Below are 26,818 nucleotides of genomic sequence, written 5' to 3' on the forward strand. Positions count from 1 at the left end.
GGGATAGAATAGAGCTATCTTTTTTCATGCCAATGTAGTTTCTGGTACAATGAAGTTTCCTGCAATCACTGTATACACTTGTATACATTTTAAACGATCTGGAATGACAATTTTAAACTGCAGTTCACAGATAGTGATTTTCCTCTGCTGGACCCATGAATAATAGGTTATTCCAGTGGTTCTCAATCTTGGCTTAGTCCCCTGTGTCCTGGATCCTGGGGGCTGGGTACATCTTTGTTTTTAACAAGTCCCCAGGTGACTGTGATATGCAGATAGGGTTGAGAACCACTGGTTCATTCAATGACAACTCCTTGGGTAGACCTTCTACCACAATTACCAAGTACATGGGCTCTGCCTCCTTAACATTTAGGTCTAACCCGGGGAGTCTTCCCTAAGTACCTCGGGCTCTGCCGGATGCATGATCCCCCTCCGTAAAGTGGGGTAACAGTGGTACCTATCTCCGCAGGATGCTGTGAGGACTGACCAGATGAAGCAGCTACACCCCAGTCCAGGCAGAGAGTAAGAGCTCTACAGAGGGTGGCTCTTCTAACTGGGGGAAAGAGCTGGCTTTGAAGGGGAGGAAGACCAAGAAGAGATACATGTGAAGATGAAGCTTTCAATGTGAATTAACCATTCACAGAAAAAAGCAGAACTGGATTTGCAACGGACATGAAGGTTCCCTGAAGAACATTTGACAGTGCTTCTGCCCAGGAGAAGGTACTTCTCCACAATGGCGGGGGTAGGCAGGCTAGGATACGGATGGTCCCGCGAGAGGTTATACGCACCATATTCGGTCAGTCGGAGGGGGTGGAATGTTGACCGCCAGGGTTCCTCGGCATTCTTGTACTTCTACGGTCAGCAGCAGGGGTGTATTGGAGACTTCTTCAATCTTCTTTTTAATGAACTCTGTCTCTGTTGCTTTTTGGAAGTATTTTGACTTAGTAATTTTATCGACAAACCTCATAATCTTACTCGTCCGATGACCTCCAACATACCTTTAAATGAGGGACACAGGTGTTAGTATAAACTTTGCTCCTCCACACACAAAAACTCTGTGGCTCGGCGTTCACCTTACTTTAGACCGGAGTTTCTCAACCGAAGCACCACCAACATTTTGGACGGGCTAATTCTTTGGGGTCGGGGCTGCCCTCTGTACTCCTGTAGGTGGTTTAGCAGCATCCCTGGCCTCAACCGTCTAGACGTCAATAGCATGCTTCCCCCAGTCACGATAATAAAAAATGTCTCCAGACATTGCTCAGTGTCCACTGGGGGAGGGGGGGGCAAAATCACCTCCAACTGAGAAACTACTACTTTAGAGAAGGTGTAGAGATCAGACAGAGCCCAGGTCTTGACCAGTGGAGAGACAAAGTTCTCACAGTGCAGAGAAGGCATCTCACCTGTCCTCCTTAATACACCTCAACTACTGCTTATAAATCCTGTGTCCTCCTAGAGAAACCTCCCCATCTCTACACATCAAATAAGAAATCATGCTGCATCGACAGGGACATAAAATACAGACGTTAACGGACTGCCTTTTAGGTGACGTCATATCAACTTTAAGTGGCAACTACTTTTCAAAGCGCTTAGAGCTTCTTTCTAAAGAAAACTGCTAATCAAGCTGGCAGGCTAGCAGGCCAAGAAAGCAAGCTTTTCTATCAGGTCCTATCTACCATAAGACTGCCCTAGGAAGAGAGGATATTTGCTTTTTAAAATCCTCCAGAGTTTCAGAGTGTCAGGAATAGTATGTGTATGTGTGTAGGGAAAAGCAGTCATTCCTAAGAAGGTCAAGAGGGTAGATTTCAAATAACACCCACAAACTTTAGTATCAACTCCTCAAATGTCTGGATTCTCTCCACCTTCTGTCGGATTTCAAAAGTGAATAGGCTGATATTTTCTTACCAGTGCTTCTGAATCTCTGGTTTCTTTATAATCTTCGTCTCTTCAACTCACTTTAAATAACTAAAAGATCCTTACAGAGAAGCTGTGTAAATACTCTGATTATGCCATAGTCTAAGTAACAGGCAAAGGGAGCCCCGAAAATGAAATTCATGATCCAAAAGATCAGCTAAGTGACCCACATCTTCAAAACACACCAAAGAAATGCCCGGAGCTCAACAGAAGGGCGACTGGACCGAGGGCGCAGTGCCCTCCGCCGACAGCAGGGGGAGGTGTTGCGCACGCTGTGCCACAAGTGCGCCCCTCAGTTCTCTATTCAGAATTTTCTTACATGCAAGTGATGAATCACTAAATTCTACCCCTGAAACTAATAATACAATATATGCTAACTAACTTGAATTTAAATAAAATCTTTAGAAAATAATACTTTTCTTCAGTGGCCTGAGAAAGCCATTCTAATGGGGGACCTTGTTAGCTAAGCAAAGCTATGCGGGTCTTTTTTGCTCTGGGGCCTGGAAGTTTAAGCCACTTTGGGTTCTTAATGCAAAAACCATTCACTCAATGTGAAGGAGGAAGAAAGATTATCAGGAACGGGGGGGGGGTAGGGGGTGGGGGGGGGAAGCTCACTCCCAACTTGGTACCCTGACCCCTGGAGCCTCTGGAAACCGGATCCACTTACCCTTCGGCCCCCGGGAGAGGTGGTTTGTCTCCGGCGCTGGGCTCTGGAGCATCATCCTCCTCAGAGGAGCCAGCACTGGAGGACTCCTCATCGCTGTCCGCCAGACAGTACGCCCTGGGCCTGCAACTGATCAGGGCAGAGTCACCACCGTAGCCTGCCCTTCAGGCTCTGCTTAGAAAGAGAACACACATGCTCCACCAGCACCACCACTAACATGTCCTCACTCTGCCCACCCGGCCCAGGAAAGAAGGGGCCCAATCCAAGAGTCCTCGGATTGGCCAGGCTGCCCGGGACACTCTTCAGTGCCAAGGCCCCTGGGAGCAGCACAGAGGACTTGGGCCTCAAGAGTTCCATTTTGTGCATGCATCAGGACAGGTGGTGGGAGTGTGATGCCGTCCACACAAAATGCAGTGATCTCATCAACATGGCAGCTACTTAGCCAAGTGGGAGGGTGAATGGGAAGAACGATGGTTACAGGGGTGAGGTGACAGCTTATGTTGGTGACATAACCTCCTCTCACCCATGACAGGGATGTTCAGGCAAGGCCCTGACTCTGGCTGAGCTCAACAACTATGATGCTTCCTTAGTCACCTCCAGGTTCATTTTGACTCAAGACTCCTTCCTAGTGAAACTACGTATCCTATCCCATACTGCCTTAGCTCTGGAAGGCCAGAGAAAAAGCCAACGATCACAAGTGACAAATCTCAAGGGACTCTGGGAAGCAACTGACGGGAGAACCCAGGAAGTTTCCTGGAGAAATACAAATTTAAAAACCATTTTAAAAATAAATATGGGGCGCCTGGGTGGCTCAGTCGCTAAGCATCTGCCTTCGACTCACGTCATGATCCCAGGGTCCTGGGATCGAGTCCCACATCGGGCTTCCTGCTCGGCGGGAAGCCTGCTTCTCCCTCTCCCACTCCCCCTGCTTGTGTTCCCTCTCTCGCTGTGTCTCTCTCTGTCAAATAAATAAATAAAATATTTAAAAAATAATAAATTACAAAGCCTCATCAATGAGCAAAGTCCCTCATTAATCCTTCCAGGTTGGATACTCAGTTTCCAGAGTCAGGGGGGTTACTAGATCACCAGCAGTGGCAAGTGCCCCTCTCCAGCCCGGGGTGGGGTGGGGCTCTTGGCTGAGCTTTGGCCCCACAAAAGGCAGTTCCCTCCCTGGATGGTGGCTTTGCTTCAGAGAAGCAGAGAGGCAGGGTCCATTTCTGAGGCTCAGAGACTTCATTGGGATGAAGCGACCAAGGGACAGAATAGTCTCTGAACACTACTAAGCAACCAAATGGTCACAAAGCAGAGGTGAGGCCTTGTGTTTCTGATAAGGACAAAACTACCAGGACAGGGAAAGGCAGTGGGACTTAGGTCCTGTCCCTACAGGTGCAATCCCTTTTGGGGTCTTCCTCTGATGCTCGCAGGGGCAGCCATCTCTTAGCCCATGGGGGCTAAGGGCACCCAAGGGCAGAGTACACACACGAGTGCAGACTTGAAGGCCCAGCAGAGGCCCCAGCCCTAAAAGGGTGGGGCTGAAATCTCCACCCCTGAAACAGGAGCCCGACTGTAAGCAGACCTTGCAAGTGTCCTCCCTGGCAGGACACGGGGATCCTCCTCCACCCCAGCTCTGAAACATGAGAGCCAGCCGTTTCAGCCAACAGGCTTGAGCATACAGTTAAAGGGAAACTCCCCCTGCAGATACAAAAGCCTCTTGTCCCGGGCCATGGGGACAGTACCTAACTGACTCTTCCTCCTTCCATTAGAGTCCTGGCTAGTCCAGGAATGCTTATGGATGCTCCTTGGTCACAAAGCCATTTCAGAACTTTTCCATGGTTAGGCAGCCCTCACAGAGATCATCTTTTATGTAAAATGTGCCAGCAAAATATTATTCCCAAGAAAGCCCAAATTGGGGCTTGAGATGAGGAGTCAGGGAGGCAAATCCCCAAAGCTAACACAGCCATCTGAGACATCTATTGTCCCTGTCCATCAGTACGGTGCCTGGGCTCCCTGGCTCTCAGACCAGGCGCTCTCAGACGAGGAGTCTGTGTCCTCACCGCACAGGGAGCCTGCTCCCCATCCACGCAGCACAGCAAGCTGCCTCGAGATGGGGCTGCAGTGAAACCTGCTGAGCCACCATCCCGTCCTGTCCCCACTGGTATTTGTCATCTGGTAGCCTCCAGACCTGAAGCAAAAGATGCCAAAGGCTGAGCACTGCAGAGAGCTCTCAGGTTCCCGAATTAATCCTCCGAAGGACAGATAACAGAATAAATTTTGTGGCTTGAAGTTAATAATTTAGACAATGCCATATCAGTTAAAGTAGACAGGTGACATGAAATTCTGACTTTGAGCAAATGGTACCTCTACATGGCACCCAATACTTAGCTAATTAAGTGTGTCACTCAATGTTTGGCTGATACTCAGCTTTATAACTGAACGTGCATTTAATGATCTCATGATGTCAGCATGAACTTGAGAGAAAGATACACTGCACATTCTTACTTATATAAGGTGTGCTAGAACGTAATAAGCCTACTTTTTAAAAACGCATCTTAAAATCCAGATGAGGATGATATCCTTTCAAAGAGCCACCTTAAAGGGCTAATTCTAGTTTTGCTGTCCCTGCTAAAAATCTTTTTGGACATGTGCTTGGAGTCAGACACATAAGAAAAAGTGAATTATTTTATCACTGATGCTCTATCTTGGACCAACCATTTTATTTCTTGGTCTCATAATCTCCATTGCCTCTGAACAACTTCCAACACCTTCTCCAAGATCCAATCCATCTTACAAAGCAGGATGACTTGCTGATGCTCAGAATAGTTAAAATAATGTCACAGACTCTGGAGGCAGTTCTAAAAGGCAGCTCCAAAAAATGCTTTACGTGAAGGATGCATAATTAGATGAAACAGCCCAGGGAGGTGGCCACACACAAGAACGTATGCATTTTCTCTGAGTGAAATCGGCACCACAGACACATGTGTGCGTACACCCACAGAGGCTGCCCGGGCCACAGTGTGGGCTGCAGCCACTTGGCTCCCCAGACTCAGGAGCTTCAGGGTGGTGGTGGTTTGGGGTATACTGTGGATCCGTGACCCAGTACGGAGGTCGCAGGGGCCCCCCTGGGGGGACTGGCACACTGGACCCAGGCTGCAGTGGTGGAGCATGAACAGGCCAAGTGTCTTACAGGAAATGCCCTCCTCCAAAGCCACGGTTCCTTCAGAGAGCAGACGGCATGTAGAACATTTCCCTTACTGCCTCACTCTGGTCCTCTCCAGGTCAATTCCTAAAGTTACGACTGCTCAGCTCACTACCCGAATTCCACTCTGAGCACCTTATCGCCCCAAAGTGATGTTAACTACAACATGTAACAGGGCAGCTATTTGGGAAATAAAGATTAAAGGAAAAATGTCTACAGATAAAAAGTATACACACATTTCAAAGAGAAGGGACTTCACTAGACTAAAGCAACACAGATTGCCGTGTCTATCACCCTCAGGGTAATATCGTGAGGACACGAACAAACTCTCTACAAGTGGGGCTTCCCACAGGGTGAGCAGCATCTTCTAGAGGCTCCCCCAGGGCCCAATCATTTGCACACTTTAAGGGGGACTGAAAAAAAGCCGTGGACAAAGCAGAGGCCCTGCCACAGCCTCCTCTTTGGAGAGATTCACCGTTAAGGAAAACGTTGCGGGTTGCTCTCTCCCTGGCATTTAGACTCAGGGTATTCCTATATGCTCATCACTGAGGGAGCGAATAAGTGTGTTCTAGAATCATTTCTGGGATTAGGTTCTTAGCTATGGATGGGCTTTCAGAGGCTCTCAGTACTCCCAGAAACTGAGCCAAAGCGGTACACGTGCAGGCATTTCCAGGGAGAAGGACCCGGAGCTCTCCGATTCCCAAAGGGGTCCTTCATGTTAAAAAAAAAAGTTAACGGTCCATTTTTCCAGGCCTTTTTCTCCCCAACGAAGTACTTTTGGAACGGCTTTTTTCCCTTGCTTTTAAAATTAAATGACAGCCAATTACCCATCAACATATAAGGTAACACCCTCACAGGAAGAAGTAAAACATTTTATACCAGACTCTACTAGGAAAAAACGGTACTTCAGAAGTATATGACAAAATAATACCATCATATTCCCAAAGCAGAGGATTTTTTTTTCATGCAGTCTGGAGAAGCACTGCTTTCTCAGAAACATGTCCATCCTCTGACGGGCCGGGGTTCACGAACTTGAAATGGTGCCGAGAGCCACGCGAGTAAGGGTGACGTGGAACGCCTACAGGACCAGGCTCTCAGGGACCTGGCTGTGTCGGGGCCCCACCTGCCGCCCAAGACGCCCCTTTCCAGTGGAGTCCCAGCAGCTCGGTGCTGGCACAGGGCTGTTTCCAGAATGGAGTCCTTCTGCCTGAAGTTTGCTCTGTCCTTCTCCTGGGTATTTAGACCTCATTTTCAAGGCTGCTTCTGCCCACCGTGCTTTGTCTTACAGGCCAGGCAGCGGACGTGTGCTTTGTCTTACAGACCTGGCAGTGGGGTGGGGGCGTCCAGACACGGGAAACGGAGTCTGATTAGAGAACTAGACCAAAACCCCAGCAACTCAGATCAGGGAAGTTGGCAAGACTTTCCCTCCCGAGAAAGCCTCTTAAATACTCTGACCTCAATCCTCTTAGGTCTACACACTGAGCCTTTATGTCCAGGAACATGATGAAAGGACAAGCTTCCTAGTGGCATCACATGGGACCAAACAAGACTCAGCACCTACAGGGTATGAAATGCTACATGGAGAGTTGATAAACACCACTCACCAGAAAATACAATCCACAGATTGCCGAATCCAAACACATTTTAACAAATAGCAGAAAAACGAAAGGAAAATAGCACAGATACAGGTTAGATTTCATACAGGCGGGGAAATTTTCCAATTATTTCATTAAATCAGAATAATCTAAGTAAAAGCACATTCTCAAATGTACGACCGCCCCCGTTTGCTATGACCGCATGTATGAATGTAAGCATTAGGTCGGCATCATAACTAAGCAAAAAGCTAAGAGTCTGCGTGTCTTATATTTAGACCCTGAGAAGGTGGCTCCTTGTGGGGTTTTTCTGTCAACGTACTGTTAATTCCATGCCAAAGGGATAAAGATGTGAGAAATAGACTCTACTCAGCATTTTTAGTTTGGTCAAAACAATAATATAATTTAAATTTGTGGTCAGAAGCAGTCTTTTTTAAGGTGTATGGGAATGTAAAGTTCCAGCTTACCCATTCTAGGCATCTAAGGGGGAAAAAAAATTAACCTTCATTAACTATCTCACAAATGCGCAATATTTACTAAATCAGACAAACTCTGGGCAGCAGATGTAGTATCTTCTACAAAGAGAGGAATTTACTACTAAGCAAATCAATACTGTATTATTTAGGGAAAATTCATCTCAAAACGCCTTAAGAGCACCCTCTTGGCTATAAAATCAATTGTCTTATTAGAAATAATTCAGACTCTGTGATTAAAGCAGACGGACCCCCTAGGGACCTTAGCCTTGCCCACACAATGCTGTTTGGGGCTGCAAGCTGGAGGAGGAAGTTTCTGGATGATGATTCTCTACACAGAGCATTTTACTGTGCAGATGAGCCTGCCCTACCAGTCCAAGTCAGTGATGCTTTCTGGGTAAGTGATGCTGTGTGCGCCCCACTGGGAGCACTGAGGCCACAAGGTGCTGAGCAGAGGTGGGGACTCACAGTCTTTGGGGGCTGAGAGTAGGGAATCATTCCCTGAAATCCTCTGTGGTCCAGAAGCACATGCATGGAAGCTCACTACACATCGAAGCTGCTTCTCAAAGACTAGAGGGAGAGCTTGGTTCCCCAGGGTTGGATTAGTAAATTCATATGGCCCCTTACCCTTCTTTGCCAATTTCTCCAACCTTCAGGGCTTCAACAAGAGGCTCTTTACCTAGTTTGGTCAAATTCATTTTGGTCTCGAGAGTCATCAGAAAGGACCCATTGTAGGACATTTCCAAATCGATCCAGAGTCCTGGAGAAATGGTGAAAAAAACAGAAGTTTTTTTTTCCCCCCCAGAACATCATGACTATAGATGACAGTATTAAAATTTGTATTTATCACATTGAAAGTCTGTAGATTTATATCGCCTGTACTACCAATGCATGCAAGAGGAGGTCGTGAAAAGACAAGCCCCTGGAAATGGTTCAGGCGTTTGTCAACTTGCCAACATGTGAATATCCATTAAAACGGTGAGCTCAGTGCACCTGTCAGTGCTGGAGGGGTCCTGTTCTCTGGGTTCATTCTCACATTTAGTAAGAAAATACACTCCCAACAGGAAGATGGCTTGACCCAGGGCAAAGCCAGGACAAAGTCTGCTGATTCCCAGCCAGTTATGAGGCAGAAGAGAGGTGCAGAGACCTCACTGAATGCTGGCCTATTCTTTAAAGATGCACGTGAGAACCACTGCCTTCAAATGATCTCATGTTGGTGGGGGAGTGGAAATGCTTCAGACTGAGCTCGGTATGATAAGGAGCGGGACAAACATTTTTAGCAACCTTTTCTTTCTGGAAATTGCTTAGTAATGGATGAAAGAATTAATGTTCAAGCCCCAGAATTATCCAGATAAAGTGGGGTAACCGCTTGGTACCTTAGTTTAAAACCCCGTTCCTTAGAAAAGACACCACTGTCAGTGAGATCATACATTAGAGGCTTTCAGCTTTGTGGAATTTCACTGGGATGGGCCACCAACAGAAGCGGCCACTGACCAGAAGTCTAAAATGCCATCAGGGATCATCACCCGACCTTCCACACCAGGACTCTGGGATTTGGGGGTAGAACATGCTATGCTGCCAGTTTTCAGACTCGGGGTTCCATAACACTTCATGGACTTGCAATCAAAATGGGATCCTTCAAGTGGGTGTTTAAATGCTAATCAACTTCATAGATCCTCATAAGATGCATGACAACATCTAAAAGGAAGCAGGAAACTAATCTAAAAGCATCGTTGAAACACAGCAGCATTTTCAAGCAATTACAGTAAATAACCTAGCCCCTATTTGGCCACCATTTCAGATAAAAGCTTTGCTTAACCTCAAGAAGCACTAATGGTGTAATTCTTCACTAAAGGCGGAACGGTTCCCATTTTGTTTTCAACAAATTCTTTTTATCATAATTGAAGGTAACTGTTTTCCACGAATGACATTAAGTGATGTGCAGGTCAACTGTGACTGTCTTGTTTGTAGCAACTCACAAAACTGCTTTATTTCTTGCTTATATTAAGCAGTTAAAAATCGTCAATTAGCTTGCTCTTCAAAGGTACTGTTACTGGAAACAAAGGGGACATCTGCTTTAATGAAGACAGTCATTAATCACTTCTAGTGGAAAGGGAATAGGGCAAAGGCTAGATATGAATAGGCTTTAAACTCAATATAGAACATCAATAAAGAAGATATTTATTGCTGTAGAATATCTCCACCTTTTTTTTTTTTAAGATTTTATTTATTTATTTGACAGAGAGAGACACAGCGAGAGAGGGAACACAAGCAGAGGGAGTGGGAGAAGGAGAAGCAGGCTTCCCGCGGAGCAGGGAGCCCGACGTGGGGCTTGATCCCAAGACCCCGAGATCATGACCTGAGCCGAAGGCAGACACCTAACGACTGAGCCACCCAGGCGCCCCATCTCCACCTTTTTTTAAACTAGAGAATCGACAGGCTCCAACTACCTGGCTCCTGTATGTTTTCAGAAATAACTTCTTTTGAAAATCCTGGTCAGGTTTCTAATAAATATTAATAGTATGTACTGCCTTTGAGGATTGTTCTAAAAAAGGCATCAGAATTTTACTTCCTATGAAGTAGAAGGTTTTGTCTGTTTTTTAAATGAGGGGATGTGGCTATAGCTTAGTAAACAGCTGGCTTACACCCGGGAACTGGGACATCCCACCCGGGGACGTGTGGGCCAGTGCTCCCTCTGCCAGAAGCTCAGGGGAGGCAGGCAGAGGGAAGATGCATGTGGAGCGCTGTCACTCAGACCAGGGCTTGAGCTCCACTGAAGTTTCTAGACCTCTGTTCACCAGCCTCCTCATATGCACAAGGGGGACCACAATGCCTCTTCAGGGGAGGGCTGGGTCCCTCCCAGCCAGGGCTCTTCCCTCTCTCTGCTGTCACCAGCCCACTTCCTTAATTCTGGGACTCTCTGCTCCAGCCGCGCTTCCTGCGGTTGCCATGGCAGATGGGGACCAGACCAGAGGAGGTCGCCGGGCCAAGGGGGCACCGGGCAGGCAGAGAGCCCTGTCTGGCCTGGGGAGGGCACGAAACATGCACCTCCGACCAAGACTCTGAATGAGCAGTGGGGTCTGTTTTTTTATATCATTGTTCATACCCCAACAGGCCCACCCCCATGGCCTTGTTCAGCCCTGGCTCTCAGGGAGAATATGAAGGAGTCAAGAAAGGCTTGAGAACTTTTAAAAACAGATACAGACTGCAACCATTCCAACAAATTACTTTACTATGACATGCTTGCATTTAGATGAGGGTAAGGAGACTTTTAACATTAGGTGCAAAGAAAAACTTGCCCCTATGACAATGATTCAGTGAGCCCAAGAGCACCCTGAAAACCCTGGAGCACACACAACCTGGAGCTGAGACCGAGCGGTTATGTTATATAACGGGTGAGTCAGGAGGCTCCTGCCTTGTGTGACTGAAAGATGAAATTCACAGTTCCTCAGGAGCCTGTCTTCCCGTTGTGGGGACAAATGCATCAACAATGTAAGGATGGGGACACACACTGTTCCACGAGGGGTGTCTTAACTCTAACTAAGCTGAATGCTACTCGTCTAGATGAATGTGGTTGCAGAGCTTTTTCTTTTGTGCTCCTGACAAATGTTAAGACTCTTTTGTGAGGCATTTCATTTAAAATGCTGCTTTCTACAACCATCTGCTCTTGGTAGTGCTCAGGGACAAAAACCAGAAGTTGAGCAGGACAATTTTTTAAGCCCTTAAATAGGAGTAAGGCCGTCAGTACTCTTAGAGGTTCTCCAGAAAGGCCATGGAAACAAAGGGTCTTGGGTTGGTCTGCTTGGGCTGCTATAACAAAATACCACAGACGGGGCGGCTTCAACAACAGACATTTTTTCTCACAGCTCTGGAGGCTGGAAGTCCAAGATTGAGGTGCTGGCCAGTTTAGTTCCTCCTGTGAGCTCTCTTCCTGGCTTGCAGAAGGTCGCCTGCTCATGTGTTGTCCTCACATGGCAGGCAGAGCAAGCTAGCTCGCTGGTCTCTGCTCCTAAGGGCACTAATCCCATCATGACGACCCCTCCCTCATGAACTCATCTAAGCTTAGTCGCTTCCCCAAATATCATCATATTGTAGGTTAGGGCTTCAACATTTGAATTTGGGGGTGGGGGGACAGGGGAGACACAAACATTCAGTCCATAACAGATCCCTCCCACACAAGGGGTCCTCATGTGACAAGGACGAGGACGTCCAGTGGTGAAGAGTGGCAGCTGATTACCAACAGGTCCCTATAAAACCAGCCCGTCACCTGGCAACATGGGGGAACAAACTGACGACAACTTCAGTCAGTTTTCATGCCAGGACCTGCGAGGAGCTCAGATGGCGGTTTTCACTCTTCAGCTGAGGGCAGCATCAGCTACCATCACCACCACTCGGAGGGGAGACTGCAGCAAAAGTTACAGCCTGCTCTACCCAAAATGTTCCTCGAGTTCTCAGTGCGAGACATCAGGACTAACCACTGAGACGAATCCCCGCCCTCAGGCACCCGATGCTCGAAGATGAACAAAGATGGCCAGGGCCACCTGGGCCAGACTGACAGTGGCGCCACGGGAGGTGAGCACGCCTTAGTGCGTGTCACCAGGGACAGCTAGACTAGAGGTCCATCAGCCTTCCCTAGTGTTCTGTTTGATAGATGCCACGGCCTCAGGAACAGTCCAACTGTGGCCCCGTAGATCTAGTAATTTCACTCGGCAGCTCACTGTTTTATTACTATTAAAGTAGGCTTAATGGGGTACCTGCCACTTAGAAGGGGTAAAAGAACCCAAAGCCTTGCTCACCTGAGCCTGGCCCTCATGTTATCTGCTCCTCCATTTCTAACTGTAACTATTACTGGCTGACTTTCACTTCGAGAGGCAACATTGGCATCCAAAGAACAAACTTCTTAAAATGGAACATTTAATAATATATTACCAAGAACAGATGCTGGAGTTATAGGTTCTTAGAAAAGTATACCAGTGATTGTTTTGTTCCTGGTGCCATATTACTCACTCATATACCACAGAAAACTAGCATTCCTTGTATGTGAATGTGTCTTTTAGGACAGATGCCATTCTGTCTACCTGTAACTGTTCTCAGAAACAGCTCCGCCTCTCAAGGTTGATCTAGTCGCAAGTCAGAGTCTCCTCTCTTGCACCCCAACCAAGTTCCACAAAACGGGATTTCTCTCCCTTTCCACAAAAAAAGTAATTTTCCTTTCTGCCACATGCTCTGGTCAGAGTGTGTGGGGCCACGTCTGTCAGCGCTGAGCCCCACGGTCTGGCCTGTACTGTGCTCAGCCCTGGGCTGCCCCTCTCCTCTATGCTCTTGACAAGGGCACAGTGGAAGGAATGGGCAGGTCACAGACAGACTCTGGTTCCAGTTTTCTGCAATACTCGGTGGCAAAGTAACTTCAGTCTCAGCACTGGATAAAGACACCAGGCACTAAATGTTAAGGGCCAGAAGACAAGTCGCTGATGGTGGACACCACCAGTCACGACCAAGCGCCTCTCTGAAAGCAGACAAGGTTCCTGTTCCTGTGGGACATGGTACTCCTACCACAGAATCCAACACCTTCTGTCAAAACTCGGGCTGTTACTTGGTATCTCGAAACCGGGTGTAAGCAGTACGGCGCTCTGCGGGGGACACTCAGTGCCTATCTGCAGACTTACATACATGCGCCAAACGTCCCGAAGCCTAAATGCATCTGAACCTGAGGGGTCACAGCCCACACCCGTGGTTCATCCTGACATTGGCTGATATGGCTACAGGCACTGCTCTGCCTCCCTGGGGCGTCTGGGCCCGCTGTGCCCCCCCCCCCCCCCGCCACGGCCCCCGGTCAGAGGTGCGTAGGGAGTGGGCCGGGCTCAGAGAGGAGGCGGGAGGGGCGCGGCCAGTTTCCAAGGGACAGCTCGCTCTCTTCCAGCCACCTGCCGCTGGTGGGGAGTGAAGACGCGCCTGGGAAAGCCGGTCATTCAACCTGAGAAACTGGCTGGCTGTCCTGGGACTTGGGAGAGGCCCGTGGTGGCCAACAGGGGATTTCAGAACTACAGACGTCACTCCTTTTAGTGGCAAGGCCACAACATCTGAGAATGGCCTCTTTCTTTCCATTTATTCCTGTAAAAGGGTCAACTGGGCACCGCAGCCGCCCACATTCTAGACTCTCCAGGAGCAGCAGTGAAGGAGCCACTGCTGATGGTAAAAGGAAGAACAGCCAGCACGTACCGCGCTCGCCTTCCAGGCGCCTCGCGCGCGCTGACTCACTCGGTCCTCAGACCAGCCTCGCCTGCCGACTCACAGGCTTCCCACTGGAGAGAGTGCTTAGTGGGGTGTATGGAACCCCCGCTCCAGCCGCAGAGCTGTGAATCCCAAAGCCCTGGCCCCAAAGCTGCGCTCGGAACCACGGCTCATCCCTCATCCCGAGGATGCAGTGATCCATCCGGCTCTGGCCCGAATATCCACCCCCCTCCACCCCTCAGCCATGTGCCTCCAACAAACAAGCACAAGTTAGGAAACGTTTAAGAAAGGAAAAAAAAGGTAGGGGTGTGTGTGTGGGAGGGGGGTGGATTCCCCCAGGAGGTGCCCCCTCCTTAGAGCTGTGGGGGGCTTGTTCACCTGGCCTGCATTTCCCTGGAAGGTGAGCTCTGCTTCCCAGAGTCAGTTTTAGCCCGTCACCCTTGATTTTCATTTCCTTCAAAGAAAAGTTTACCTTAGAGCAATGGAATCCAAAACAGCACATTTCCTTTACGTTTATTTCTGCTTTAACTATCGCATGCATCCTTTGCCGGCTTGGAAAAACCTAATGTGATCAAACTTTTAAAACCCATAGGCTTTATGTCTTTTATCATTCCTTTCTTTCGTAGCATTTCTTCCCTTGTTACATAAGCAGGCAGATGTCTAAAACTTGCCCTGAAACGAGTGAAATAGCCTCAAATGGATTAAAAACCGGCAAAGCTTTGATCTGTGTAGTGAAATGTCTTGCTCCAGAGGAAGAGGAAAGAGACTCAGGCATTTGGTGAATTTCCCTCAAAGCCTGGCAAAGCTGCCCTGGGAGGCTGCGGAATTCAAAGCTACAGGGACACTCCTGAGATGCGGCAAAGCCCAGCTGTGGCCCTGCTTCTTTCTTGCTGGAAATTTCTACTAATTCAACAAAGGACAGAGATAAGAAACTGCTAACACATTAGGAAATAGGGCATGTCCACATATTATTTACTTTCCTTAAGCCTGACTCTGTGGAGGTGTATGTTAGCTGATCATTTACCAGCTCGTTACAAGTCAATCTCCAAAGAGGCAAAGAGCAAAGGGGAGCCCAGAGCCCGCCAGAGCCAGAAGAAAGGCAGGCAACCCCTCATACACAGATGAGGTGGAGATCCTAGCTAGGTTCTCAAGACATAATGTATCTTTTAAAAATATCATATGCGGTTAAAAGAACTCTAGCTAAACCATTTGCAAATTATCTTTTCTAGTTTTACCCTCAGTGTACCAGAAATTAGCCAAATCCAAGAGCACACAGATTTATCAAAGTGTGGAAATGATCAAAGGGTTACAGGTGATCTCAACATGCAAATATTAGGTAGACTTTTGGATTTGCAAATAATACTCTATCTCTGAAATCCATGGAATGCTAAAAACATGGAAATATGGGCTCGCTGTCAGCTGAAATATTGTTAAAGAGATCATCAGAGCTGCTAATTATAGGGCTAGAAAAAATCTCTGTATTTACATCAAATGTATACAACACAGAAAATGATTTCACTAAATATGATTCAAGAGCCATCTGATACAGCCCTGCAGCAACAAAAGTAGACATTATAGTCCCTAAATTTACAAAACAATTCAAAACAAGTATCACTCTTGGAAAGTTGTAATTATTTTCTCCCCTATCTTGTTCCTGTGCCTTTTGAGGAATGACAGTCCAGTTTAGGTGGAAAGAGGTGCGTGTGGAAAGCAATACTACAGAAAAGAAGTTGACCGCTTCCACGGTGGGGAGATTTTTCCTGCCTGTTCACGGACTATTCTGGCCTACCTGGCTCGCACCTCTTTTCACCCCACTCCTGTGTACGAACTTTTCCATCATGGTCCTTTTAAAACCACGTGCCACAAAACACGCATAAATCTTGACGTCATAATTTTATTTAAGCTCTATACATCCTAATCAACTCTTCCTGCCCCAACCCAGCAGAGTAGGTGTAAATAATGTGTCAAGAGCGTGTCTTAAAAATCAAATCTGAGCACTTTCCCCCAGCAGAGAGCTGTACGCTCAAAATATTGCTGACAACATCTGTCTTCATTTTTTTAAACACGTACAGAGCGCCTTCTAGGTGTGGGAAGGAAGGCGAGGTGGGAAGGAAGGCGAGATGTGAAACATGAAGGTCAAAGAATCTGCAACCTAGAAGTTGGGGCAGGGCAAAGGCACGAGCGCAGATGGAGAAGTAGCAGTTCCTGGTGAGAGGGGAGGGCTGCAGGGGGCACACGGGAGGCCGCGAGGGGCGGGGGCTATTTTCTGAATCACACGAGAGTCCAGGCCCCGCCAACGGGTACATGGGCATGTTTGGGCTGGGGCAGGACCAGCAGGGACCCGAGAGACTAGAAGAATTAGGAGGGGGATCTATTCCTGATCTGTTCCCCATCAGTTGAAGGCTGTAACTTTTCACAACAAAAGATAATCAACATAAGACAGATGCTTAAAACGTCCCTGACCCCCTCCCAACACAAAGCTTTGGTGTTCAATCTGCAGTGATGGAGACATTTTGACCCTCATACAAATGGTCAATTCTCTGCTAGTTACCTTGGTGATCAACGTAAGGCTTGAAGGCCTGAAGGATTTTTGGCATAGCCACCCCCATGTCAAGTTCCGTCAAAGTTAGTTCATTCATAAAGTAGGGGAGCTGGAGGAGAGAAGTAAACAACAAATGAGACGTTAGTAACCTGGTCATTAGAATTCAGCATCCGCTCAAGAAGGAGTCAAGGTCAAGGTTTTGGGGACACATTAATTTCACCAAAATTTACTGAGCATATACCGCATACTAGGCATCATCCTACAGAGAGAGCTGCGGACAAGTCAGGCAAGGTCCTTGCTCTCACGGGGTTTACGCTGGAGAGGCGGAAACAGATAATTAAGTAGACAAATCACTTGAGAGAGTGATTAGTGTTCCAGAGACAGTAAGACCAGTGGTGTGGGATAGAGGGAGCCGGGGTGTAGGGCAGGGTGGCTGTGTTGGCCAAGGAAGTCAGTGAAGGCTTCTGTGAAGAGTGCCGTTGGCCGAAGACCTGACTGAGGAGGAGAAGCCAGCCATGCCGGTCAGGTTACCAATGCCTGGAGCTGGCTCAAGTGTGGGGAAGTGGACCCCTCTCAGATTACTAGTGGGGAGTCAAGAAATTGCTATAGCACTTCTGATAGGCAAACTCACAATATTTATTAAAATCCTTGGAAAAAAAGAAAATCACATCCCTTGACCCAGTGCTGGACATTTTCTGTTTGCCCCCCCTGCCTGGACTTGAGTTCCCAGAGAGGCTGGGAACAAATCACATGGATGGGTTCCCCGACCCTCTGGCTTCTGGCTGGATTTGGCCAGTGGGAAACACCAATGGGCAGGGAAGATGGGAGGTACTCGGGGAAGAGTGTTGTCAGATAGCTGTCCCCTCCCTCTGTTGAAGGCCACGGCTCCCGTCAGGCAGGCAACTCTCCACATAGCCATGCTGCCCCAAGGTCTGGTAACTGCTCCCCGCTCTTGCCCCTACAGGGAGTGCTGACAGCTCCCCGCTGCTGCTAGCCTTGGGTCCTACCCTATCCCTTTTGGTTTCTCTACATTGGCCCCCATAAGTCTTTCCCTTAATAAACTCTCCTCTCAGGTGACGCCACTTGAGTGTGCCATCTTTCTCCTGCTGGGACCCCAACTCATACCGCGTCAGTAGGAATCCGCTCTAAAGCAAATAGCATGAGTACTAATCTGCTTAGAAATTCCTACTCTGCCTCAAGATTATGGAATTAATTCATCTGTTTCTTTCACCTGAATTTAGGTATGTGTAGAGTTATTTTTTTTTAATCTGTAGTCCATTCTTCATTACAGTGTAAGATATAAATTACCGATCCACCTTAATTTTTTTTCTCAATGGCTCGTTGGCATCTTATTGAACAACCAATACTTTCCCCACTAACCTGTAGCACCACCTGTAAATGTGAGATTCCCACGACACTGGGGCCTGTAATGAGCACCTTGTTTTTCTACCAGCATCAAACTGCTTTTTAAAATAAATATATGCGGAACATTTCCCATAAAAGGAGGTAGCATTTAGCCAGCCACAGATTTAATGCCTATTTTGGCCGGACCTCTTCAGTTGTCAAAGGTATACATTTTGATGATTCACCAGAGAACTCTTGCTCTGCTTTTCTGCAGGAGTGGGTCGGTGAGAGTTATGATGTCTGTGATGAACAAAACGTGACCAAAGACAGTACTCAAACGTGCATTTTGAATTGGTGATTGCTGGATTTGGAAAACCTTTTTCTAAGGCATCAATGTTACATGGTGGCTGGCCTCCCAATCAGCCTACAGAACCCTACCTGGCCAAGAATGTGTAGCCAAATTCTTGCACCCTTGCCCCAGACTGTCTATTATTATCACTCTAATACTCAGTGAGTCAGGGGCATGCTGGGTTTCTGTGGGAACAGGTGTCTGACACTGAGCAAGGGGAAAGAATGCAGAGATGGCATTCCCAGTCCCCTGTCCAACCTCCCAGCCCTCCCACCCTGCACCCTGTGGTCCTGCAAGGGCAGAGGAGGAACCTGAGACAAAGAAGGGGCTGAGGGACCGGGGACTGGGAAAGACTCAGCAGGGCTGGGCTGGGCTCTAATCACCTGCAGGTAGTTCGAGGAGGTGCTCAGCAGAGCCTCGCTTCCTACTTATTCACCTGAGTGCCCACTCCAAGATTCTAGAACATCTCTAAGTACCCTTCCCCTCCAAATCACAACTGATTTGAATCAAAACTCTCAGGACCAGGCCCTAGCCTGGTCAGCCTCCTTCCTACTCTGCAGGGAAAGGCAACAAAAGGTCACTCCAGCTCTTTTCAACCAGAAACTCTCTTCTTCCCTTTCAAAGGCACCACAGTGAGACGAGAACCCACTACATGTTCTTTACTCTCCTGAGTGAACCCAACTGGACATTCAGGTGTATGGAACATTCTCAGGTTGGTGGGAAGAACTGCTGGAAGCTGTCTGCAATAACAACATTTGCTGACATGGGCACAAGAGGCCCCTGACGATTGAGGACCCCAAGGCGGTATTGGGAGGGGCCGGCGGAGGCCAAGAATGTACTTGCTGTTGGGGCAGAAACTCCGCTTGTTTTAAACCATCACTGGGCACCAGATACACACACAGGGCTGCTCTTTCACAACATGAGTCATCATCACATGTGAGGGTGACAATCTGAGACTGCAGGGCAAGGCCAGCAAAGAGTTCTCCATATGTCAAGCCTTCAGGGGAAACCAGGAGACAGAAGAGATCTTTGTCACAGCAGACAGGACAGCTCAGGCTCCTCCAGCCATTCTGGCTCTTGTATTGGCCGTTAACCAATGCTCACTACTAGGTTTCGTTCTTCCCAGAATATTTGGCTATTGGTGATAATAAGAGTCCTTTTGGAGGGGTGGCAGCAGGTTCCGAACTAGAGCAATATCCTGCTCTAGACCCATCCAGGGTCTCCTCTGGTCTCGCAGGGCACGCAGGGCAGGGTGGAGGTATGAGGCTGGTAATGGAGGGACCACAGCCCACTACTGGATCCAGGCCACTTTTCTTTATCCTCACCTTCTAGTACTTCTGACCCTAGTTTTATCTGCAGACTGAAAAAGCTCACATGACCAGCAAAGGGAGAAGATGAAAATAAAAGACTTTCCCTCAACTTCCTTTGGGATGAGAGAACCCACCGTTCTCCACACAGCAGAGGTTCCACGGACTTCCAGCACCCGAGAGAAGCAGGGGAGGCTGCCCTGTCTGTTTTGGAAGGTGTGTAACAGGGACGGCAGCGTCCCGTCTGGAGTTGAGGCACACCCTGCTTTCTGTCTCCCTCTGCCGGGAACCCCAGCCCTCCTGCTCAGGGAAGGGCCTGCGGAGCGCCAGCCCCGCCTGTGCGTCTTGACCAGGAACTCAGCAAGCTCTCCATCGTTTTCCAGAAAGGGGGAGGCGGTGGCGTGAGCTCTAGCTTGGCTGCTTGTTTGTGAACATGGGAGGGTCACAGCCACTTCCTGCTCCCCGCCTTGGACCTGGCTAGCAGAGTGCATTCAACCCTCAATCTACCTGAAAAACAACAGACTGACTCATGTCAACTGAGCCCTCCCAAATCCTTGCCCCAAATTCTGCCTCGACATCTGCTCTTCCGGCTTAGACAGCGGCTCTCCTCTTCATCAGGGGTTAGGAAAGAGATGACACCAGCCTGCAGCTGGCAGACAGAGCTTCCAGAGCTTGACTGAGCCCTAAGAGGCTTGGTTTGTCACCCAAAGGAATGACAAAAGTCACACCAAAGCTCCTCCATGCCCACATTTTCCTTCTAATGTAATTTTACCTTAGCTCACAGTTTCCTAACCTGGAATCCTTGAACCCTCTGAAGTCATGGGCAAAATTCTGCATCACTGTGCATTTTTCTAGGGAAAGGATTCATTCGTTTCTGTGTCTCAAAGGTATCTATGACCCAGAAAGATCCACGGATTTAAGGTGCTGACTGAGCAACTTCATTTGGGGACCAAAGGGACTCTTCCTTGGCTGGGTCTTCCCTGGGTCAAAAACTTACTTCTATGTAACCTAACTGATGTCTCTGGGTTGGCGGAGGTGGTGCTAAATGAGTCATTTAGTGGCAATGGTGAGGAATATTTATGCAGTTTAAACTTACTTCCAAGTGGGCCTTGATCAGCACCAGGACTGTTGTTTTTCAGCAAAGAGAGAGCCCAAAATAAAATACCATCTGGCCAGAAGTAAAGGTCAGGCCCAGACACATGTAGAGTGCAATGCTAACTTTCTGGGCTTTGAGAGGGAGCATGACTTGGGAAAGAGGTCTGGAGTCTGGCACTTTCCTCAGCAGAGATGGTGCAGCCCCCAGACTGTGAGGCTGGGTGGGCTCCTGAAGTACAATTTAAGTTCCTTACTAATTTCAAGATACTAGAGGTCTACATGACAAACCAGCTACAAAAGCTCACATTTTCCCAAACCAAATTCTCGATTATCACCTAGAATGGATAACAATGAGAGCAACACAAAGGAAAAAGTAAACAGGAACATTCACTAAGTCCCCAGGTACGGTGAGTCATATGGCCAAGGTCACAGCTCAGGTATGTTGCTGTTCTCATGTTATATGCTTTAAACCAAGTTATTTTTCACTTAGGATATAATGATACAAAACTTCCATAAGAAATGTGAGGAACTGGAAGCTTCTTGTGTGGAAAACGATACCTTTATTTTGCTGAGTTTCATTTGGATTTTCTTAGACACCAGATCAGACCAATATTTCTCTCCTAAGAAGTCCCAAAACATTCTACCAAGCAAGGCATTCACCCAGGCTTCCTGTTCTTCCTCCTCGGAGGGCGGAGCCTCTGGCAACTGGCAAAAGAAAGGGAACCAAAATTAGCTGGAAAGCAACTGGAGAACAAGACAGGTGCTTATTTTTCCAAAGTCACTGAAGGTCCCTCCCCACAGAGATGGGCAGCCACGGGAGTTGTATTTCTTCCCTACAAATTACAAGTCTCATTATGTCAGTGAATAGAAAAAGGGAGAAACAAAAGCCACCATCATGGATAAAAACTCCTCTTTGTCTGTTTTCTTTTTTTGCCAGTCTTCCTGTGAACAAGCTAATATTTCATACAATTAGCTCAACCAGATTGCCCTGCCTCCCAAATGAGCTCGGTACCCACTTCTGATTAATGGCACCTCTGATCAAATGTCTGCCTACCTTTCTTCCAACTAACTGGGGCTCCCTGGACATGTAACCTCAGGCTGGTCCTCCCAAGGCAGCCCCAAAGCCTCCCGTGCCCAGGACTCTTACAGTAGCTGGGAACTCACAGCCCTCCTGGGCGAGGGGCAGGGGGGTGCTTACAAATACTAGTGCCTGGGCCCTACGCCCAGATACTAATCTGAGTGGGTATCACAACTCCCTGAAGCTCCCTCACGGATGTAATGAACAGGTAAGGTTGAGAAGCGCAGGCTCGGATTAGAGAGAGCCCGTTCTCAGGAATTCTGTGAAAATTCCTACAGCTGTTCTCCCCAGTCTCAGCCCAGTGACATCCCCTGGGCCCCCCTCCGCGGGTACAATCTGTCTCAAACATCTAGCACGGCCAATGTGCAAGGTAGGACAAGAGCAAACCTGAGTTAGTCTCCGATTTCCCAGGCTACTCATCAGACGATAGACTCTTGCCCGGGGAGGGCCAGGCAGGGTGAAGCAGGAGACAGAAGCGGGCAGTGACCACCGCTGAGGGTGTGGCGAGGTACCTGGCAGTGCGGGTAACACTTGCTGACCACCACCCATTGTCACTGCTGCGGCCGCGGACCCTGGGCCAGGCCCTGCGATAAGACTGTTTCTCAGGGTGCTCATTTACGTCTTACAATACCCCAGAAAGACGGAACCTTGACTTCTATTTTAGGGCGGAGGAAATGGACTTGGAACCATGCAGTGTCCTGCCTGAGGCCCCTGGTTTATCAGCACAGCCTGACTCACAGCCTCCTTCTCCCTGATCTCCACCTGCTCTGTCCTGAGGGAGGAAGGTGGTGGGACTGGCACCTGCTGTGACAGACATTTCCTTACGCTGAGGTCTCTAATTAGACTACAGCCTTACAGAAACAATTAGCCTTGGAAAGCAAGGACCAAAAAAAACTAGAAAAGCAGAAATCAGCGAATTGTTTACCCTTTCTCTTCCCTCTGTGGTTTGTACAAATGCATCTGCCCTGCCCTCCCGGGCCACCTGCAGCCATAACACACATCAGACACCCTTGTCATCTCCACGCTTGGTATGTGTTTGCTCACGCCAGCGCGACCTGTGTGCCCAGGCCAGGGGGACTGTACCCAGGTGGCCTAGTGCTCCTGGATTCGATCCTTGGAGATCTGATGACTTGTGAGTACCCCCAAAGGTCTATGGCACGTACCTGCGTGTGATTTTTCTGAAGCCTGGAGTTTGGGGGTCTGAACCGGTCACTGAGCTTGTGCAGGGCCTACTGGACTGCCCAGCACCCAGCGGTCCACTAGTCTTGTCAGAGCATGCGCCGTCTCTCTCTTTGGGGGTCTGGAAGTTTGCCTGTGTTTTTCACTCTAACGTTATCAGGTGTAAGGGGAGATATTTTATGTTCTAGGAGTCCTTCAAATTTGATTGTTTTCACAGGTCTCCCTTAAGAATGTTGGTGAGTCTCATTTAAAAAAAAATTAAACTCCGGTTTAAAAAATAATACATGTTGGTCATTCCATTTCAGAAGACATGACTCTATCTCACTCATTTCAGTGGCTACACAGCACCTCTGTGCTTCCTGGTGCTGTAATATCTTTTTTTGTTTTTTTTAAGATTTTATTTTGGGAGCCTGGGTGGCTCAGTTGGTTGAGCGTCTGCCTTCGGCTCAGGTCATGATCCCAGGGTCCTGGGATCGAGTCCCGCATCGGGCTCCCTGCTCTGTGGGGAGCCTGCTTCTCCCTCTCCTCCCCACTTGTGCTCTCTCTCTCACTGTCTCTGTCTCTCTCTCTCAAATAAATAAAATAAAAAAATATATATTTTTAAGCAATCTCTACACCCAATATGCAGCTCAAAGTCACAACCCTGAGATCAAGAGTTGCACGCTCCCCTGATGAAGCCAGCCGGGCGCCCCTCACCAAGACACTTCTACCTCCAGGTCCTGGATGCAAGAGCAGATGTCTGGGACCACTGGGTACTTGGGTCATTCCACAGGTGGTACATGTTTCTTAGAATCACTTTTCTCTCTGCCTGAACATCTGTGCCCCACCGCCCAAGGGAATCTGGTCCAGCGTTTCTGAGGTTACGGTCTTTGAATCACATCAGATTATCTCCATAGACTTCCGAGTAAACACCCACCAAGGACAGTGCCCTCCTCCCCCAGGTATTTCGGCAGTGCCAAGTTGTGCCCACACAAGGCAGTGCATGTCTTGCTTAGATTTGTAGGTGACACAAGAGAATCAGTCACTTTCCCTTCTCGAGTCGGGGAGTCTACCCTCTATTAACCTTTCTTTACAGCCCCAGGTACTCACAGCAAACAGGTTTAACACAAAATAGCAAGAAACAAAGGCTATTTCACAATGTATGTCCAAGTCAAAGGCATATGATATGGAGACACATTTCTGAAATAACTGACAAGCAGGTTGTCTTTTCTTTTCAACAGTTCCTTCTACAGGCTTCTCTCCACAGACTCATTGGGAACAAAGAAAAATCCAAGAGCAGCAGAACACTGACAATGCTTCAAAGCAGCTTTATGAACAAAATCTGGATTCACTGGGCTACTAGAAAGAACTCACTTCCAATGAATGTAGTAAAAATTTAAGAGCTTGACGAATAAATATGCATATGTTTCCTAACACTGCCATTTGCCCGCAGGAAGGAATGTGAGAAGAATATTCATTTCACCATTTCAACTATACAGGTACATTTAGATAGGGCACCTTTCTCAAAATGACTTCCAAAAAAAGGTCCGAAGCTGAAGGAGGCTATCATGACTATCTGAGTAGCTCTTGGGATATAGTTTATTAAAAGCTAACCTCCAGAGTAAAGTACAAATTTACTTAATTTTTTGGTGTAATCTTTTCTGTAACAAATGGCCAGGAAGCCAAGGCCAGCCCAGCTTTTTTTGGTCCATAGAGAGCTCAGTGCCTCCGCTCCTAAGGTTTGGTCACACACAATCTGGTGCCACCAGGGTTTCACAAAGGACCGCTGGGTCCAGGAGAAGGCACAATGGAAGACCCTTCCCCCAGGTCTGTTAGATGTTTCCCCAATTATAAAAACAGTACATATTTATTGCGGAAAAAACCCATAATCCCACTATCCAAATATAATTATTTATTTTTTCTTTTCTTTTTTTTTTTTTAAGCCACCCCTGGCTTTTTTTTTTTTTTTTTAAGATTTTATTTATTTATTTGACAGAGAAACAGAGAGAGAGCACAAGTAGGCAGAGCGGCAGGCAGAGGGTGAGGGAGAAGCAGACTCCCTGCTGAGCAGGGAGCCCGATGTGGGGCTCAATCCCAAGACCCTGGAATCATGACCTGAGCCGAAGGCAGTCGCTGAACTGACTAAGCCACCTAGGCGCCCCACAAATATAATTATTTAAAACATTTTCCCTCTATTTACTATCCGTCTTTTTTCAATGTATATAACTTTTTAGGATACAGAACTTTAAAAAAAAATAAAATTGGATCAAATTAACATGGTTTTGTTACTTTTTTTTTTTTTTAACAGCTTTATGGAAAGAAATACAGTTCACATAACACAAAATTCACCCATTTAAAGAGAACAATCTATGGTTTTTAGCATACTCACAGAGGTGGGAAGCCATCACCACCATCAACTTTAGAACATTTTAATTACCCCCCAAAGAAACCCTGTTTCCCTTAGCAGTTACTTGCCATTCTTCCCCAACTCCATCCCTGCCACCACCGTCCCCACCACCACTGTCCCCACAAGCCCCATCCCCCCCCCCCCCGCCCCCCCACCAGCCCCAGGCAACCAACCACTAATTTATCTCAGCGAATTCACCTAATTCTAGACATTCCATATACATGGAATCATACAATATGTATTCTTTTGTGACTGACTTCTCTCGTAAGCATAATGTTCTCAAGATTTACCCATGCCGTAGCAGGTGTGGACACACTATTCCTTTTTCTTGCAGAGTAACGTTCTCTTGTGTGCATCTACCATACTTTATCCACTCATGATGGAAGTTTCAGTTGCTTCCACTTTCGACTGTTGTGAATAATGGCACCATGAACATTTGTGTACAAGTTTTTGTGCAGACACAGGTTTCCATTTCTCTTGGATATATACCTAGAGGTGGAACTGCTGGATCGTATAGCTGTATGTTTACTCTGAGGAACAAGCAAAGTGTTTTCCACAGCAGCCGCATCATTCTACATTCCCACCACCAATATACAATGGTTCCACTTTCTCCACATCCTCACTAATACTTGCTATTATCTTTTTCTTTCTAGCCATCCTAGTGGTTGTGAAGTGGTATCTCGTTATTTTTTTTTTTAAAGATTTTATTTATTTTTTTGACAGAGACAGCGAGAGAGGGAACACAAGTAGGGGGAGTGGGAGAGGGAGAAGCAGGCTTCCCGCTGAGCAGGGAGCCCGATGCAGGGCTCAATCCCAGGACCCTGGGATCCTGACCTGAGCCGAAGGCAGCCGCTTAACCGACTGAGCCACCCAGGTGCCCCTCTCGTTATGGTTTTGATTCGCATTTCCTGGATGACTTAACGACTGAGTATCTTTTCTAGGCTCATGGGCCATCTATATGTCTTCTTTGGAAAAATGTCTATTCAAATCCTTTGTCCATTTTTTTTTTTTTAAAGATTTTATTTATTGGGGCGCCTGGGTAGCTCAGTCGTTAAGCGTCTGCCTTCGGCTCAGGTCATGATCCCAGGGTCCTGGGATGGAGCCCCGCATCAGGCTCCCTGCTCCGCGGGAAGCCTGTTTCTCCCTCTCCCACTCCCCCTGCTTGTGTTCCCTCTCTCGCTGTGTCTCTCTCTGTGTCAAATAAATAAAATCTTTGATTTTATTTATTTGACACAGAGAGAGCGAGTGAGCGCACAAGCAGGGGGAGCGGCAGGCAGAGGGAGGAAGAGAAGCAGGCTCCCCGCTGAGCAGGGAGCCCAATGAGGGGCTTGATCCCAGGACCCTGGGATCATGACCAGAGCTAAAGGCAAACACTTAACTGACTGAGCCACCCAGGTGCTCCCCTTTGCCCATTTCTTAATTGGGTCATTTACCTTTTTATTATTCAGTTTTAAGAATCCTTTGTTTATTCTAG

At 47.7% G+C, this 26,818-nt stretch overlaps 1 protein-coding gene across 1 annotated transcript in view; it reads right to left on the bottom strand.

Moving 5' to 3' along the window:
- The window catches only part of TEX2 (testis expressed 2), a 97,490-nt gene that overhangs the window by 3,129 nt on the left and 67,543 nt on the right, over positions 1-26,818 (bottom strand). Inside the window, 5 exon segments of the mRNA XM_021678506.1 lie at positions 786-995; positions 2,576-2,701; positions 8,461-8,593; positions 16,616-16,715; positions 21,260-21,406. Of these exon segments, the coding sequence (XP_021534181.1) occupies positions 786-995; positions 2,576-2,701; positions 8,461-8,593; positions 16,616-16,715; positions 21,260-21,406 (716 nt within the window).

Source organism: Neomonachus schauinslandi, chromosome 15 (assembly GCF_002201575.2).
Source record: "Neomonachus schauinslandi chromosome 15, ASM220157v2, whole genome shotgun sequence".
Lineage (NCBI taxonomy): Eukaryota > Metazoa > Chordata > Mammalia > Carnivora > Phocidae > Neomonachus > Neomonachus schauinslandi.